At 34.8% G+C, this 14,074-nt stretch overlaps 1 protein-coding gene and 3 non-coding genes across 4 annotated transcripts in view; all 4 read right to left on the minus strand.

Moving 5' to 3' along the window:
* The window catches only part of LOC132548522 (organic cation transporter protein-like), a 32,007-nt gene extending 22,054 nt beyond the window's left edge, over positions 1-9,953 (minus strand). The window contains exons 1-2 of the mRNA XM_060212387.1: positions 9,693-9,953; positions 8,694-9,390 (exon numbers count right to left, since the gene is read on the minus strand). Of these exons, the coding sequence (XP_060068370.1) occupies positions 8,694-9,390; positions 9,693-9,953 (958 nt within the window). The remainder of the gene's footprint in view (positions 1-8,693; positions 9,391-9,692) is intronic.
* Positions 4,146-4,216, minus strand: Trnag-gcc (transfer RNA glycine (anticodon GCC)). The gene has a single exon. It is a non-coding gene; the product is annotated as a tRNA-Gly (tRNA).
* On the minus strand, positions 4,871-4,941 carry Trnag-gcc (transfer RNA glycine (anticodon GCC)). The gene has a single exon. It is a non-coding gene; the product is annotated as a tRNA-Gly (tRNA).
* Trnag-gcc (transfer RNA glycine (anticodon GCC)) lies at positions 5,596-5,666 on the minus strand. Its single transcript has one exon. It is a non-coding gene; the product is annotated as a tRNA-Gly (tRNA).
* Positions 9,954-14,074: the final 4,121 nt, after the last annotated feature.

Consider the following 14,074-nt stretch of genomic DNA (forward strand, 5'->3'; position numbering starts at 1 on the left):
GTTCACCTTCTGGATATGTTATACCCATTCGGTTTATCATCATACTTAAGCAAATTTGTAGCTTGAAATCTAAAATGGAAACAAAACACGTCAGCTTTCCTCGATCTTGATGTTAAATTCACATTTCAAGATTAACACCACTGGCATGTTATTGTGCCTGCAGATAAAGCGTCCGATAACTTGATCCCTCTCTGGAAACATTATTATATTTCTTATATAAGAAAATGAACTAGGATTGCTTGAAAACTTAGGAAACCCCGCCACACATTACGTAATATTTTCACAGAGGAAATACTGGCTAATCATGCTTTCGTTTTTCAATTATTGAAGTCACCTAATACTGATAAGGATACCTTCCTCTCCCGTTTATATTGGATTTCTAAACTTCACACGAATCTATATAATGAACATTTTATTGTTGGCTCGTGTAGCTGTTTAGCGAAACCTTTGTCAAGACTACAACCCAACATTCTTGACACTATCAAATCCGGGTTACAGTCTTAATTTGATGCTGTTTCCTCAAGAAGTAAACGTTTGTGGATTTCAAAAGAACTCCAAAGAGCTTTTGAACAATATTCAACATTTCCTTTAAAAACATTCTTCTATAAAAACATTTGCTCATCCTGTATATCAACATACCCCATTTTAAACTGAAAGAACGCCTGCGTTCTCTTATAATGTACGCTTTCTTTTCCAAGGAAGGTGAACGATGGTACAAATTTGTGGTTGAGAACTATGCTGGAGCGTATTTCGTGAAACATTTGTCCAAATCTAAGAATATATACATAACTGTAAATTTTAATTGTAGACTTAAGCAATTGTACCAAACATACACGGATGATTTATACTTTTCGATACAAATTTACAATTAAATACAGTCGAGTAAGATAATGAAAAAATGCATCCTACAGGCAAAGTCAAGTAGCGACACTACTCTATTAGCCACACCAAACAGTTCAAATGAATTAATTTATTATCTTAATTACTCCGTAAAAGCAAGTGCGTGACTAATTAGCATTTGTACAGCAACATAAAATCTCATGATATTATGGGGTAAGGCCACCTTCCTATCTCTATTCCGATATTTTGTTTGGCGAAGTCTGACTTTTCTTAGTCGTCTTCTAGATTCCAAACCTTTAGGCCCCTATCATCAATTATGAGTTCTAGCCATACATAACGGCTGTACCATGCTGTTTTTTCATCTTTGGTAATATGCAATACTGAATTACCTTTGACTGAAAGGCAATTTTCACTTGCGTTAAGTAAATGCACGGCTGCCTATTCGATAATAACAATGAGTATCTTTCTCTGTGTGACAAGGTAGGAGAATCTTTTTTGGCATAGGAGTACTGGTGGATTCACACATGAAAAATCAATGCTATCAAAGACGAAATATTAAAATGTTCATGTTGAGAGACTGGAACAGCAAATATAATCATTGGAAAAACAGCTGGATAAATGCTTTCGTTTCCCGATTTTAGTTCTAAAGTTTCTTAATAACATCGTCAGGATTCCTAATTTGGGAATTGCCCATTAAGAAACAAGTGACTCTCCATTGTTGTATATCTGTCTACAAAGTATTAGCATCATGGAAGTATGTCTCAAACACGTGTTGTAGATGTAAGTGGCCAGATGTTCAAGCAATAAGTACATAATCAAGAAAGGATTTTACAATAAAAAATTACTGAAAACACTCGATAGCATTGATGTGCTTTATAAAAGCATTTCGAGCAACATTTGGCCCTTAGTGTGGTCTTGACTTGGTGGCATTTATATAAATCGTTCGTGTTTGACGTATGGCTAACCAAAAATTAACAGATGCACAATTGACGCCATAATAATATACAGCAAGTGTGATCGACTGCACGAATCTTGGTGCAAAAACAAGTGGACTTCAAAATCGTGACACGTCGAATAATGCTGCGAGGTGAATTTCTGGAACGGTTTAACGACACTCATACGTCAGAACTAGAAACACTTTAATACAAACAACGTAACTTGATATTCAGAAGAGACATCATTAAACTGGTATGACCGGTTCCGACCTTGACCGAAAGCAATGAAAAATATTTTTTTAAACATCTTGAAATTGAAAAGGAGCGTATAAACGGCAAAAGTACATAGCTATTGAAGCAAATTAGATTGCAAGTTATCGTAATTTAAAAAAGAACACATGCTATTCGTAGATGGTAAATTAAAATTCGACAGGTTCACAAAATCAGAATGATTCCCGGTTATAGGTGTGGCAGGGCAACATTTTGTAAAGCAAAAACTTAACTAGCAATTGATGGTACTAATTTCCAACTGTGACCATAGGATCGAGAAGGGACTAACTGACAATAATTTATGTTTATTACGATACATGGCAAATGAAAAGGATGTGTTCATTATTTGAAATGAGTTTATTGGTGTCAAAGAAAACATTGATGTGGTGCGGTAATTATTCATAGTTATAGAGTAGCATTATTAAAACGGTGTTTACTACTAATCATTTGAAGAAAGTAAATGTAACGTCAAGCTGTTTTGGGGAAAGGGAAAACAATAAAATAGTCTACACTATTGTTCTGTCAATATAATTTAAAATATCAACCTTTAACGATAGCTGCTTAGGGCTACCAAACATATTCGGTCCAACGGAACAAATGAACATAAACAGCAAAGAAAATATACCGAAATGTAAAAAATAACCTAAATTTAAACTAGAGATCGATGGAAAGTGCGCAAAATGTAGACAAAATAAACATTTACATACAGACTCTTGAAGAAGTAAAAGGAGAATAAAAAAAAACATGTTTGGGAAGATTATCCATCTTCTGTTTCATTGAAGTAAGTAAGTGATATCACGTTCCAAATGAGAATATTGCCGACAAGATCAGAACCACCATCAAACACCGTACAAGGAAATAGAATACCTCTCGATGAGATCATTATGTCGACCATAAAACTTCCCAGTAATCTTTAATCCACTTTTATGTCATTAAAACCATTGTTGCGAGTTTAATTGTTAGTTCTTGTTATCTTTCTTGAAAATAATGAAATTGGGAATAAACTATTGAATATCGAATTAACTACGATATGTAGACGTCACAGGTTGGCAATGCAGGAATGCTGCTATTTAGAAATGGGAAATTCATAACAGTGTTACTAAACTCATCACGGTTATCATACAGCTTGGTGAATAAGCTTCTAATTTTGAATTCTTTTAAGTAGCACATCGAAGAGAGGGACTGAAGTAGAAGTGTCTGTCATGTCTTTGATTTCCAGTTCTGGTAGATATATCCGATGGTCATATTCAGTCGACAGAGGAGCAAACTTTATTCACACATGTATGCGAAAGATCTTACCACTTAACCCGACGAAGATGTTGTCAGATAAATGCCCTACCTGGGGTCTTAGGGCGAGGAAGGCTCAAAAGGGGAGCTTTGGCTATTCTTTTTAAATGCTCTGTTTTTAGAAGATCTAGAACTGAGGGGTTGCTTGTGAATACTTTCGGAAAGGCATAAAAGTCATGGAATGTTGCGTTGCTTGGTCAGATGGTAACAGATACAGATTTGTTTTGCAATTGACAGTAAAAGACCTCACAAACCTCACAAACACATTAAACATGTAATTGTACCTGGTGACCCTAGTGACAAACTCCAGTACGATGTATTTAAAACATTCAGTTTTTTATATTTAAAAAAGCCACATACAAAAAACTACAAAATGATAGTTTTATCTTGCCTTTCGGTAGTAACATGATTTTGTCAACAATCTGTATACACAAAATTTTATAGGAATAAGTGTGAAGGTTATCGAATAATCAGGACGGAAATCTAATATGTTAAGGATTTACAAATGTTTTTCCAAGAGACCCCTGGATTATTGTTTGGTCAGAATTCTCATGATATTTCATTATTTTCATCCGACAGGCTACTTTCGAATTCATTTCATTTCATATATGTAGAACACGTTTTTATCTTGGTGGAGTATTTTACAGGAAAACTACGGTGTCGTCATTTATAAATAAAGAAAGAAGAAATGAAATGTTATCGTTACATATTAAATTATTATCAACTTAGGTGCTATAACTAAAATGACTCAAAAATCAAAATATATGAATGAGTGAGGAAACTTTTTACCCCTTGTATTGGATAAAGAAAACGTGCATCGGCCGGGAATCGAACCCGGGCCTCCCGCGTGGCAGGCGAGAATTCTACCACTGAACCACCGATGCTTCATATCTGAATTACAACATATGAGTAAATGTTCAATCTCTGTTGGTTTGTCTTATTTCATAAACTGTTAGGTAATTTTGAAACAAAATAACGGAGAAATTAAGTGATTGGAACATAATTCAATATCACAAACTTTCCTATCTTCTTTAAGATTTTGAGACATTGTTTTAATATGGAAAATGATATTACCATATTTGGCATGTCAATTTACCATGTTATCATGTTTTGTATATAGAAATTTCTTTTAATTTCGACCAATTTGTTGTAATACATCAATCAGTGCACGGGCCAGGAATCGAACACATGACTAGTGTGTTGTGAGGGTGATCATCTGTGACCATCGGTCGTGCTTTGTTTTCCTTTGATTACACCACGGATATGAGGTAAGTAATGCAGTTTTTCTTCGGAGATAACCTAACAGTTAAAAGAAAAGGCAGAACCATTACATATTGTACATCAAGAGGATAAAGTATATTCTCAAGTACTGATTTCTAGATATGGTGTCGCCATTGATAAAAAGCGAGAAGAAATAAATTGATTCCACTACTTACGAAGAGATATTACTAGCTTAGGTAACTAAATTGACTCAAAAATCAAAAAATATTTGAGAAGTGAAGATACTTTTTCCCCCATTGCATTGGATAACAAAATCGTGCATCGGCCGGGAATCGAACCCGGGCCTCCCGCGTGGCAGGCGAGAATTCTACCACTGAACCACCGAATCTTCGTATCTAAATTACAACATATGAGTAAATGCTCAATCTCTGTTGGTTTGTCTTATTTCATAAACTGTTAGGTAATCTTAAAACAAAATAACGGAGAAATTAAGTGATTGGAATATAATTCAATATCACAAACTTTCTTGTCTTCTTTAAGATTCTGAGACATTGTTTTAATATGGAGAATGATATTACCATATTTGGCATTTCAATTTACCATGTTATCATGTTTTGTATATAGAAATTTCCTTTAATTTCGACCGATTGGTTGTAATACATCAATCAGAGCACCGGTCAGGAATCGAACACATGACTAGTGTGTTGTGAGGGTGATCATCTGTGACCATCGGTCGTGCTTTGTTTTCCTTTGATTACACCACGGATATGAGGTAAGTAATGCAGTTTTTCTTCGGAGATAACCTAACAGTTAAAAGAAAAGGCAGAACCATTACATATTGTACATCAAGAGGATAAAGTATATTCTCAAATACTGATTTCTAGATATGGTGTCGCCATTGATAAAAAGCGAGAAGAAATAAATTGATTCCACTACTTACGAAGAGATATTACTAGCTTAGGTAACTAAATTGACTCAAACATCAAAAAATATTTGAGAGTGAAGATACTTTTTTCCCCTATTGAATTTGATAATAAAAACGTGCATCGGCCGGGAAACGAACCCGGGCTTCCCGCGTGGCAGGCGAGAATTCTACCACTGAACCGCCGATGCTTCATATCAAATCTATCATTTGCGAAAAATCCTGTAATCCCTTGAGGTGTTATATCTTATGGTTGTCGTAATTAATAAACTGTTAGGTAATGTTGAAAGAAAATAACAGAGAAATGAAGTTATTCGAATATAATGTAATATGATAAGCTCTCTTACCTTTGAAAGAACACATGACAACTGTGTTTTTATCATCGGTCGTGGTTTACCTGCCATTGATTACACAGGAAATATGCTGAAAGTATCGATATCCCTGGATATTTTCTCTGCTATCATATATTTTTTCCATTGCTACCCTATATTTTCCTGTGCTACCGACGTGATTCCTTTGCTAGCCTATAATTTTCTCTGTTATCCTATAATTTCCTCTATTACCCTTTCATCTCCTCTACTACCATCATCCGCTATCGTACCAAGTATATCTCATTTAAGAAGATTTCTCGTTCTCTTTATTAACAGCCTTATATCCTTCTAGTGTCGTTATATAGTTTATACAATGACTATTCTTTAACATCATCCACTTATCTCGACATTTTCCTACAGCAAACAAGCATGGACAGTTTTTCACAAAGCTGTATAATAACCGTGATAATTCGTATTTCCCTTATGTATATGTGAATTTTCCATTTCTGGATAGCAACAACACTGCATCCCCAACCTTTGGTGCTAACATGTCGTTGTTGATTCGATATTCAGTTCCCTTTTCCCAATATCACAATTTCCGTGCAAAATGTCAACTGAAGGACAATTCATAACAGATTGTTTCAAAAGATATAAGTTGTTAAAAATTATGCGGAAGTTTCACCGTCGTCATTGTAATCTCTTTGTACGATATAAATCTGGACGTGTTTGACGCTCGCTAACATACCTGTAAGTTACCGTAGATGAGGCAGCAGACACTTACTTATCTGGTTCCCCTTTGTGCTTTATCTGGTGAGTCCGTGTCTCTTGTTCGTGTTTTGCCCTAGGTTTTATCGAAGTTGAGATTGGGTTATAATTATGTTCATATATTGGTGGAGTTTTTTCTCTTGTTTCCGATACGATATGTGAAGATGAGTAACGTCTTGCGATAATGTCAAGAAAATAAACATTGTAAATAGGATTCGAGGAGAGACGTGCAATGCACACGGCAGAAATATACCATTATGTAGTTGTTACGCAATCTGTATAGCACAGAAAGAGTTATTTCCCTTTAGTTAATACTCGCACGGTTAAATATCAAGTACTATCGTAAGCATTTTCAACGTGTTCGTGAATAAGATTCATATAATGTGTGTGACTTTAAAGTTATATCTACGGAAGGTAACGATATTAACTGCAAAAAACATATCAATTATCAGTGAATCTGCTCAACACCGTCTACCTACCCTGCCGTCAAATGACGATCTTGTTTTTGTCTGGTTTTGTTCTTCAAAATATTTCAATACTGGCAATCAAAACAAAAGGAATAATTTATACACAGCGATCCCCACCTCCTCATACCATAGAGGCTTCCGTCTCTTCTGAGATAGTTGTGACAACACTTAGTCGTTGATGAAATTGTTATTGATATGGAAAGGTTAATCGTTGGTGATGATGCATGGTATATGGAAAGGAATGATATACAGTACTGTTTGGTGAAGAAGTTGTTTAATAATTAATCGTTAGTGATGATGTATGGTATATGGAAAGGAATTATACACAGTACTGTTTGGTGAAGAAGTTGTTTAATAGTTAATCGTTAGTGATGATGTATGGTATATGGAAAGGAATTATATACAGTACTGTTTGGTGAAGAAGTTGTTTAATAATTTAAGAATTAAATGAGACTTACCTGTAAGTTGAAATTTTATTGTAATTCTGTCTTCACTCCTGGAGGTGCATCGGGATCACATGAGATGCGTGCGCATCGTTAGCAGTCATTCTTCAAAGATGTGAGTGAACACTACCAAGTACTAACTTGATGAGGTATAGGAACCAACTATAAAAACACTAAGTTCCAAGATATTCCAAGAAGGGGACGGGTAAAAAGGGAGGGCATGTGATCCCGATGCACCTCCAGGAGTGAAGACAGAATTACAATCAAATTTCAACTTACAGGTAAGTCTCATTTAATTCTTAAATTCTGTCATTCACTCCTGGATGGTACATCCGGGATCCCATGAGATGTTCAAAGAGAGTGTTCACGAACAAATAAGTAATGCAAGGTATAGAATTAAATGTTATATTGAACAACTCAAACATATGTACATACAAGAATATATATATGTGTGCATATAACTGGTAACATGAAGTTAAGATCAGAAGAAATGTCAGCTAATAGCTGTATCACTCAAGATAATAAAGTCATAAAATCTGTTGCACACAAGGAAAGAGTCTACAAACTACTCGCACTTGTCTAAGCTAATGAAACATAAAATTATCAATATCGTTGCTAAGTCTTCAAAAGATGATCAGTGACTAAAGATCAGTTCCTTGTGTCCTATTTCCTTTGGCACATGTATGAAAACCACAAAGTTAATAATATATACCAAATGTAATGAACATAGTTCCATAGTACGCAGCTTCCACTAGTATGATGATGGACACACAATCTTATGCTTAACCACTCAATTGAGATAATTCCATTAAATGTCATTCACTAAAAGTATTTGTCTCTGCTGTACCATCTCACGAGTACTCCATCATGTGAATACAGAAAGATCACAAAGTTCTAATATCACATGTATAAATGTCATTGAATCTTGAATACCGTGCTGGAATCCACAAAAGGTTTTTTGTAAAACTTTGCAAAGGTGCTGGTATTGCTCCATCCAGCTGTACTTAGTATTGAGGTTATTGGTACCTGCAGCCTAGATGCTGCAGAAACTGATGCTGCTCTTGTGCTATGCGGTGTAAAGATATTCATATCTATCCCAGCACTAGCCAACGTTGTCTTAATCCATCTTGCTAATGTTGCTTTAGACACTGGTTTGTAAGGCTTTTGAAACCCCAAAAACAGTTTTGAGTGTTGTCCTCTAAGAGGTTAAGTTCTTGTTAGGTAGTCTTTACATATTGACACAACACAAAGCTGTTTGTCCTCAAACTGCTGAAGGGTTATCTCCCTTTGATGGAAACCTGGACGAGTCTGTTTTAGTGCATCTCCAAATCTAAGTTTCAGACTAGAATCTGTTAGAGAAATGTTCTTTATATCCAACAAGTGAAGGGATTGTAGTCGTTGGCCTGTTAATAGTGCCAACATAGTAACCAGCTTCAGTGTTAAAGATTTTAATGTCCCACAGTCCATAGTCTTTAAGAATGTTAACACTTGCTCAGGGTCCCATGAAACATTGTTCCTGGGCAAAGCCGGTCGTAAATTGAAAACTCCTTTCATAAATCTCTTGATCAAGGGATGAGTGCCACATCCTTGGCCATTAATAACAACAAATGTGGACAACATTGACCTAGCGCTGTTAATGGCACTATAACCAAGTCCTTTGTGGTAAAGTGATATTAAAAAGCTCAAAATGTCTCTGATATCAGGTGACACGGCACAAATGTGTTCCGAACTCGCAAATGTTGTCCATTTTTTAAAGAATGTTGAATACTGTTTGACTGTTGATGGTCGCCATGATGACAAGTTGATCTGTTCAACGTCTGGCGGAATTGACAACATTCGGAGGGATCTCCTGACACCCGACAAGCCATTAATGTCATCTTTGGAAGGTTGTTCCTGTCCCTGGTTCCTCGTTGTGGATGACTGAGGATTCTGTTGACCGTAGGTAAAATAAAAACACAATCAATAATACAGTTCAGAAGATGTGAATACCATGGCTGAGTAGACCACATTGGTGCTATTAATAAAGCTTGTGTTTTATCCTCACATATTTTTTGGAGAATTTTACCCAATTAAGAGAATAGCGGAAAAATGAAACTGTAAGAGTTCCATGTTAATGTAAAAGCATCAACTGCACATGCAAAGGGATCAGGCTTCCAAGATACATACTTGGGAAGCTGTGCATTTAGTCTGGAAGCAAACAAATCAATTTGTGGTCTGCCCCAAATTTTTACCAAGATTTGAAAAATACTTGTATGTAACCTCCATTCTGTGTTTTCATGTTCAAGTCTACTTTCTGTATCAGCCTCAACATTTTCACGACCTGGAATGTGGGCTGCGGATAACCATATATCCCTATCAATAGCCCATTTTCCAGACTTTAACAGCCAACTCATTACAGGCTTTTGTCTTTCCCCCCATGTTAATATGATCAAGGCTTTAAGGTCAAACTTAAAGCAGGTGGACGATGGTCTCTTGAGGAAAGCCTTGATCATATTAATTATCTGGAGTTGAAAGCAGCATGGTTTACATGTCAGGCATTGTGTAGAGACCTACAATACAACGGCTATTGCATACATTTCTAACATGGGGGGGAAAGACAATCGTTAGTGATGATGTATGGTATATGGAAAGGAATTATATACAGTACTGTTTGGTGAAGAAATTGTTTAATAATTAATCGTTAGTGATGATGTATGGTATATGGAAAGGAATTATATACAGTACTGTTTGGTGAAGAAATTGTTTAATAATTAATCGTTAGTGATGATGTATGGTATATGGAAAGGAATTATATACAGTACTGTTTGGTGAAGAAGTTGTTTAATAATTAATCGTTAGTGATGATGTATGGTATATGGAAAGGAATTATATACAGTACTGTTTGGTGAAGAAGTTGTTTAATAATTAATCGTTAGTGATGATGTATGGTATATGGAAAGGAATTATATACAGTACTGTTTGGTGAAGAAGTTGTTTAATAATTAATCGTTAGTGATGATGTATGGTATATGGAAAGGAATTATATACAGTACTGTTTGGTGAAGAAGTTGTTTAATAATTAATCGTTAGTGATGATGTATGGTATATGGAAAGGAATTATATACAGTACTGTTTGGTGAAGAAGTTGTTTAATAATTAATCGTTAGTGATGATGTATGGTATATGGAAAGGAATTATATACAGTACTGTTTGGTGAAGAAGTTGTTTAATAATTAATCGTTAGTGATGATGTATGGTATATGGAAAGGAATTATATACAGTACTGTTTGGTGAAGAAGTTGTTTAATAATTAATCGTTAGTGATGATGTATGGTATATGGAAAGGAATTATATACAGTACTGTTTGGTGAAGAAGTTGTTTAATAATTAATCGTTAGTGATGATGTATGGTATATTAATAATTAGTGATTAGTGAAGAATATTCATATTTTCGACAACCAACGAGGGATAAACAACGTCGAAACAAGATGTAAATCATCATTTTGCCTTGACTTGATCTCATATATTTTTAATTTTCATATTATGTGATTTTACCTCTTTAATCTGTTCTTCAGATTTCCTTATTTTTCTTCATTTAACAATTGGTAAGTTGAAAAGTATCATTATTCTCTTCCTTTATTTTGTGGTTACCTTCCAATTCATTTTGGAAACGCCACTTTTCCAATTCGAAATTGAAAGGTGACAAACACATAGATTATATATATAGTAGTCAGTTCGTATTTGTACTTTATTTTAATGCACAAAGAACTTTTTGTGTTACCTTTAATTTGGATTACCTCTCTTCGATTAGGTCTCTGAAATTTAACCTCGATTAGTATAATTTGATTTATCAAGAACCAAACAAGACCGTTGAATAGGATTCTGTAACTCACTAAACGATAAGACAGATACAAAAACTGTATGGAACAAATTAGGGCCATAATTGGCACCCCCCCTAAATAAAATGCCTATTCTAGGAAAAATGCAGAGGGCAAGCCGAATAGTGAAAAGGCAGAGATTTTAGTCGAACAATTTCAAAAGGCAAGTAGTTTTGAGAACTATACTAAGGAATGTAAAGAAAGTAAGACAAAAACACAGACAACACGTGAAATATAATTATGATTAAAGATGATGGTAAAGAAAACTAGAGATAAAACAGTCCATTTTCAGGTAAGGAATATTTAAGAGCTCTCAGTTTAAAAAGTACTTCCCTCGGCATAGATAATCTATCTTATACCATTCCTATATGTTGTCCGGATAGCCTGAATTATTTCATCATTGAATTATTTACAACAATATGGAAGTCAGTTATAATCTTGGAATAGTGCTGTTGTTATACTTATTCACAAACCGGGATATTCCAGAATCCTATTGCCTTGACCTCTCACCTATGTATTATTATCATTACATTCTTAATGGCCCGTCAACACATAAAAGGACATTAGGGCCATCAACCCCTACTAGTAAAACACTAGAAACAATTATTAACAGATGCAGACACTACTTAGAAAAAAAAACTGAAAATAATCAATGAAAATCAAAGCGGATTTAGGAACAAGTAGAAAAAATTAAGACAAGGTAAATAACTCCGTGTTATCAGATAAATTTACTAAATCATACTCATCGAGGATAAATTTTTAGAACCTTACTTGAAGGGAGGTAACCCAAATTTACGATAAGACAAAAGTTCGTCTTGCTCAGAAAATATCGGCTTATAGTATCTATGTTTGTCTCCTCTAAATATCGAATTGGAAAAGTGTCGTTGGTGAAGTGAATTGGATGACAAACACAAAATAAGAACCAAATTATTATACTTTTCAACATGCAAGTTATCAAATACACCATCACTAACGGTTAATTATGAAACTTTACCAAACAATATTGTAAATAAACACATCCGCTAATTTCCAATTACGAAATAATTTCTCCATCATTTCCATAACGTTACCAATTTCGTCAGTCAAAAAACTGTTAGCGATATCTTGAAGGATGGTGCTGTTAGTATGATCAATGGATTGATGTTAATCTCACCAAATGGTTGTTTGGAAACGATCTCCTTAATCGTAAAAGAGACAATACTCATCCATTGTTGTGGAATCGAAACTGAAAAAGATTGCGGGACAGCTGTAACCCCCAATACAACTACCATCAAACAAACAAACACAAACGAATACCTTCAACTTAAAGACAAGCAAGAACATAAGAATAGATTTTGTGGACCAGTGGAAACCATCGCCATCAGGTGATGGGATTACTTTTTATTTCAAACCCAGTATAAATCAAGCGACCACGACAACATTCCCTTCTGATCTAAGCTTAAGACATAATTGAAATAGAAATGTATAATTTTCATTTAAGAAGGATTTTATTGCTCAAACTTTTCTTGGGATGTGTGAAAATTATCACTAATATATTTGCGACCAGCAATGAGCAACTTTTCCAGATATTATTGAACCATTTCAAAAGGTATTCTTTGACTTCTATTGTGAAAAGAAAAAAGACAAATCTTAAAGGCTTCCGCTGTTTAAAATTGTGCTTGTCATGGTGTTCATGTACCATCCGAATCCTTTGAGTGGAACAATAATTAGTATAAAGACGATAATCAACAGACGACACCTATATGTCTATATGTATTTACAGAGAAAACCTACTACAGTCACAGGTGGCAAAATATATGGCTTTGCTATTGATCCTAGAAAAAAATATTTGTTAAAATGCAACAAAAGAACAGAAAATAAACACAAAAACAAAAACAAAACAAAAAACTAACAAATATCACATGGGACCTTGATATCGTTATTGGAATTTGGTGCCTACATTTAGTGTTTTTCTATATAGTCAACTTTTGAATGAGCAGTCAGAAATGAAATCTCTGCTCAAAGGACGTATTTTTAATAACTAGGTCGCTCTGACCTAATACAATGGTTGAATAATATTTCAGATATTAAAAGTCTCCAATTTTACTCAGTCAACCCGACCGTACAATTTAAACAAATACTACAAATGTACCCAAAAGGGATGAAGATGTTATTGTCGCTCAATTAAACCCTTGGGCTAGGGACATTGTAAAGCATTTTCTCACAAATCACCTTATCAACACTCATGAATTCCAAGGAGTCATAAGTGATGATCTTTTCTCCATCAAAAATAACTGCTTCTTACTTCCTATTATATGTCACTTACTGCGGTGGTATTTTCCGAACAATGGGAACGGCAGTTTTTTTTAGACTGGCAACCATAGCATATTACTAGACTTGTCATTGTCTCTAGAATATCTAAACAGTAAAAAGTCAGGCTTGTTCATCAATTTATGAGAGGTTTCTAGCCGCCCCTTCCTTTCTCCTACTCCCTTAGACAGAACATGAACTGTGACTATCTATTGAACAGTGGATCCCTATGATTACACCTGGTAAAACTGAAATTGTCAAACTAACAATGATATAGTCCTCAGAATCCGTTCCGAATGTTAAGATCTTTTACAAGTTACGCTTTTGTCACAAAATTAAAAAGGCTATTTATCATCAATGATTGCTGTAATCTTGATTGGTACACCAACACCAGGAATGTCAATTGTCTTCGGTAAGGGAATGACGCAAACTTCCTTGTAATTTTAGTTGTGCACTAATCCAGCATA

Source organism: Ylistrum balloti, unplaced genomic scaffold (genome assembly GCF_031769215.1).
Source record: "Ylistrum balloti isolate Yb309-2 unplaced genomic scaffold, AGI_CSIRO_Ybal_v1 Utg370016, whole genome shotgun sequence".
NCBI lineage: Eukaryota > Metazoa > Mollusca > Bivalvia > Pectinida > Pectinidae > Ylistrum > Ylistrum balloti.